We start from the raw sequence: 4,851 nt of genomic DNA, 5'->3' as shown, positions 1-4,851 counted from the left end.
AGCGGTGCCGGGGACAGCCCGGAGGGGCCTCGCCCGGTCCCCCGGGGGGGTTGCAGCTCCCCTCGCCCACTTGACCGCGTCGGGCTTCCTGGTGAGAGGAGCCTGCAGACGCCCGGCAGCGAAGAGCAAATATTGCACTTGAGTCTCAAGGATTTTTCCCTTCCTCTTGCCCTGGTTCGTGGTCGGGTTTGTGTGTTGGCCCTCGGTGGTGGTGTGCGGCACGCCAGCAAAGCCGAGCCCCTCTGAGCCCCCACTGTCTGATTGAAATCGTGATTCAGTCAATGCCTCAGCCCCTCTGAAGCCAGTGCCTCTGTGCAATGCACGCCTCAACCCGGAGCACGGCCACCCAGCCTGCTGGAAGTGTGCAGGGAGAGGTGGGGGGCCCTCACCCCCAGGAGGGCCAGGGGGCTGCTGTCCCGCCAGCCCTGTCCTTGAGGAGCCTGCAAGGATTCAAAAGGCAACATGATTTCCCTGCCCCTTTTCAGTCCTGGGCACCCTGTGGTGCAGGATGGGACCCATGAAAGGCACTTGCACACCAACCCATCTTGAGACTATGGGTGAGCAACGAGGGTCCACCTGCAGGTGGTGAGGCTGGCCCGGCTCTGCGGGCTGAGCAGAAGAGCGGGGTGTGAGATTGGATCACTGAGGTCAAGGAGAACAGCTATAAATCTGAGAGGTTTTCTTGTGTGACAGCTCTTGATTAAGTCAGGTCTGCTGTTTCCATTAGCCTATCTGATTCTGAAGAAGCTGCTGTTTTGCTGCATAATCAGGGCCTTGAAATGCAGCTTCCACCCACAGACCTAGAAGGATGGGCGAGAAGACTTGGCTTTCCCTGTCTGCACCTAACAAAGCTTGTGCAGGGAACCTCAGAACTGCCAGAAAACTCAACCTATCCGTGGAGGTCCCTTAGGACAGGGACTAGGTTAGACAGGGTTCGTCTAGCAGCATTGGTCTATTATAATGCAAATTAAATATACAGGCCAATGACTCCTCAATAAATGCTGGAGATAGTCAAACGCTGGACTAACTAGTACCTCAGCGAGCTGGCCACGTAGGAACAGGAGGCTTAACCACAAATCTCTCCTCTTCCCACAAATTCTTTCTTGTAGCGCTCAGCATTTCCGAACCTGTTTAATCTTCAGGCTTATCCTGAGCTGGGTTGTTATTTGCTCCTTCTCTAAGTGGCTTTCACTTCCGAAACACCGAGGTGTGAGAGCAGGTACTGCTGCCTCCGCCGGTTACCCCTTGTGGATCCGCTGAGGCTGTAAAGCTGGAGCTGCTCCATGCATGGGTTTTGCCTCTGGCTAATCAGAAACTGCCTCTGCTGGATGTCACGGAATATTGAACCATCTCGTTTTACTGCCTAGATTTCTTTTTTCCTCTGAATTTTAACCACCCTACCCGGACTTAGCTTGGAGTGAGCTGTGCCTAATGGGTTGGTGGATGCAGGGAAGACCAGATTCCCACAGCCAAAGGATTTTTGGGGACTTCCATGAACATTCTTTGTCTGAAACCCCCTTGTTTTCTGTCCCAGAACCCTTTGGGTGAAATGATGCTCATGCCTTTTGGTGGATACTTCTGCTGAGTGCCTTTCCCAGTCCTTGGGAAATTGTTGTGTCCCTGAAATATCGAGCAGATGGGGAGAGAGTTGCTGGTTCTTTTTTCTTACCTTTTATTCCACCCCCCCCCCTGCGTCTTATGGTTTGAAGATGCAGTAACGCGTGCCATGGTGGAGCAAACTGGCTCCTGCACCCGTTTGCATGGCAGAAAGGGGCCTTTTTTTTTTTTTTTTCTCCTCCCAGCCTGGTTCCCAAGCCCTGGCCTGCAGCCAAGTCAAACAGAAAGAGGGACCTCCTGTGGGACTCTCTTGCAGTGTCAGAAATGCATTTGCGGGCTTGTGTGGTGTCAAGGGGAAGGCACCTGGAATATTCCAAAGCAGCAAAGCCTCTTTTGATCTCTAGGAAGGGGCGAACCCTGGTCTCTTCTGTAGTGGGTTGTAATCCATATTTCATGGAGCATGAAATGCTGCACTTGCAATCTGGAACAACTTCTGAAGTGCTGCCTGGGGTTGTAGCTTAATGCATCTTTCAGCAGCTGCTGAAAATACCTGTTCTGCCCCCAAAAAGCTTTTTTAATTAAAAGCCTTTTTGACTTGGAAAGTACTGTCAGGTTCTCTAGGCTCCTGCAGGACTTCTTGGGGCTGTTTTCTGCAGGAGATTCTTCTCTGTAGCACCGATGGTGGAGGCTGTGGCAGTGTCTGTCCCTGAAGCTGCTGGTCCCCGTCTCCAGGGTGGTCGGGCACGGCCTTTTCTGTCTCAAGGGGAGATCCTCTGCTGTCAGCCCCCTTAGGTAGGGGATGTTTTGGAACAAAGTTGCTTCTTGGCACCCCTGGGGAAAGGATGGGATGGCCAAGCATCCCCGGCAGGGCTTAACAGGCAGATAAATCATCCCACCCTGAGTGACCAGTTCAGCCTCTCTTGCATGCGATGTGGACCCTAACAGCGCCATAGCCTGCCTGCACGTTGTGCCCGACTGTTACACAGGCAGCTGGCGGCAGCGCTCAGCACAGAGAGCCCCGGGGCTCTAACAGTGCCCTAAACCTGCTGGCTGCTCCAGCCATCACTTCCGTCTGCCTCGGAGGTCACTAACTGCCAGGCTCGTGGGCCAGGACGTTCTCCGGCACTGCTGAATACAGCCAGTGGCATCTCCAAAGGCTTCCTGCGCTGGCAGCCTGGAGCCACTTGGTCTTCTTATGGACACCAAGTCTTGCCCTGAGCCCTGGCTCAGCAGTGTGTCTGCGTGAGCATCTTGGTTGGCAAGCAAATGTGCTGCATGCACCCCAAAATGCTGAGGCTGTTGGGCTGGATGTCGAGCTTTAGGGGGAGATGAATAAAGGGAGTCAACAGGAATTTGGGAGGGCAGGAGCAGGCTGACTTGCTGCATAAAAGCTTTGCCTGCATTCTAGTGGGGGTCGGGTAATCAGGGGCCGGAGCAAAAAATTGTTAAACTTTAACCTGTGAACCAAGCACAAAGGTTAGGGAAAAGGATACCTAGCTTTCAGGAAGCTGTTGAGTGCCTTCAGTATTGCTTTGTACAGAAACTTGGGCCTGGGTTATTGAACTTAGTTTGGCCAGAGTCCATTCTGCTTGGTTGCTTCAGCCCTTGGGGCTGGTGCAGGCACCGTGTTCCTCCAGCACACAGGAGGCAACCCCTGCCCTGGCCAGTGCTGGCCTGGAGTGGCCCAGTGCAGCAGAGAGATGCCATGGGCCATCTCTCATGTGCCCATCTGAGCCCTTAAAATCACCGTGTCCTTCTCCCATGAAGACAGTGATGTGGCAGCTGAGATCTCGCTGCTTTAACACCTGATGACTTGCTGTGCATGCCAGGGGCCTTGCTTAGCAAGGGTTGCAGACTTGCTCTGAGCCTTTTGCTGCTTGGTGGGCTCGGTCTTGAGGAGTGAGGTTTCTGACACCCCTAAATCGTAGGGAAGCAAGGCTGAGCATCCATCCTGCACAGCCGAAGGCGGAGGAGGGTCCTTGCACAGAGTAGCCATGAGCATCGCTCCTGTGCTGGCAGCTGGGGCCGGCGGGTGTCCATGGCCCCTCTCCCTGTTGCTGGGAGACCAGTGTGGGGGTCCCTTTACAGGATTAATGCTGTTCCGCATTCTTGTCTGATACAAAAAAAGAGGTTCTGCTGGATTCAGTTGTAAATTCAACCTTAGGAGCACATTGTCTCTCCCCAGCCCCTTTGAAAGAGGATTAGAAGGCATCTATTCTCCAGCACTTACTCTTCTTTCTCCTCCCCTTTCAATTTCCTTGTAGAGGATAACTTCAAAACCCAAGTGAAAGCCTGGAAAAGTGGCTTGCATCATCGGTGCTGGGTCTCCTGGCTGGCTGGAGTGCAGTCCTGTGACTAGAAGGGATCTACTCTTTAATACCAAACTTTCTCTTAGGTCTACATAGTCAGCTCCTTGAAATAACTATTTGCAAGGAAAACAAAACTTCTATTTTTTTCTTCACTTTCATGACCCTGAGAAGACGTTGTTGTTGTTATCTTCCAAGTCATGTGTGCAGGTCACATTCCTTTGGCTGGCCGTGGTCCAGCAGCGGCTGTAGCCTGGGACACAATTCCTGTAAACCACGGCACATAAATGCGGAGCAGGGCTGCGCTACCTGCGGGAGGAGGCTTGGGGAGCTCCTCTGGTAGGAGCTGGCAGCAGGTTTCCCTTGGGGGGAGGCGGGGGGAGCTTCTCCCTCATGCACAGCAACAGGTCTTGGAAAGTACAAAAACCTAACTGATAAAGTTCACTTTTACTGGAGTTGCTTTGGTGGAGCCGTGCAGCACGGCTGTCGGGTACAGCACGCCTGGGTGGAGAAGCTGGGCCATTGATCTCGTGCTTGTGAGCCCCTTCCCAAAAGAGGGGGGTGGGTTTCTTGCTCTGCAACTGGCTTTGGGAGGCCACAACGCTCCTGACCGCTGGGTGACCCTCTGTGCTTATCCGCAGGTGGCTATCAAGTCAATCCGGAAAGACAAAATCAAGGATGAGCAGGACCTTGTCCATATCCGGAGAGAGATTGAGATCATGTCCTCCCTCAACCACCCCCACATCATCGCTGTCCACGAAGGTGAGCCCTCCTCTCCCCTCTCCTTCCCAGCAGCATCCCCGACCGGAGCCGGGTACCGGGGCAGGCTCCGCAGCAGCGGGGTTAGAGCTCATGGCTCCGCAGCAGCGGGGTTAGAGCTCATGGCTCTCCTCCCTCTGCTTGTTCCAAGCAGAAGCTGGTTGCCGTTGCCGTGCTGGTGACTCAGCGCCGGCAGGGGGGGCAGATGCTGCCCGGCTCATGTTTCCCC

At 54.1% G+C, this 4,851-nt stretch overlaps 1 protein-coding gene across 1 annotated transcript in view; it reads left to right on the top strand.

Annotated features, from left to right (window-relative positions):
* NUAK2 (NUAK family kinase 2) overlaps window positions 1-4,851 on the top strand; it is a 17,444-nt gene that overhangs the window by 7,128 nt on the left and 5,465 nt on the right. The window contains 1 exon segment of the mRNA XM_009647968.2: window positions 4,505-4,625. Coding sequence (XP_009646263.2) covers window positions 4,505-4,625 — 121 coding nt within the window.

This window comes from Egretta garzetta, unplaced genomic scaffold (assembly GCF_000687185.1).
Source record: "Egretta garzetta isolate BGI_Z169 unplaced genomic scaffold, ASM68718v1 scaffold640, whole genome shotgun sequence".
NCBI lineage: Eukaryota > Metazoa > Chordata > Aves > Pelecaniformes > Ardeidae > Egretta > Egretta garzetta.
The sequence above is the reverse complement of the archived record's forward strand: the minus strand, read 5'-3'. Positions and strand labels throughout refer to the sequence as shown.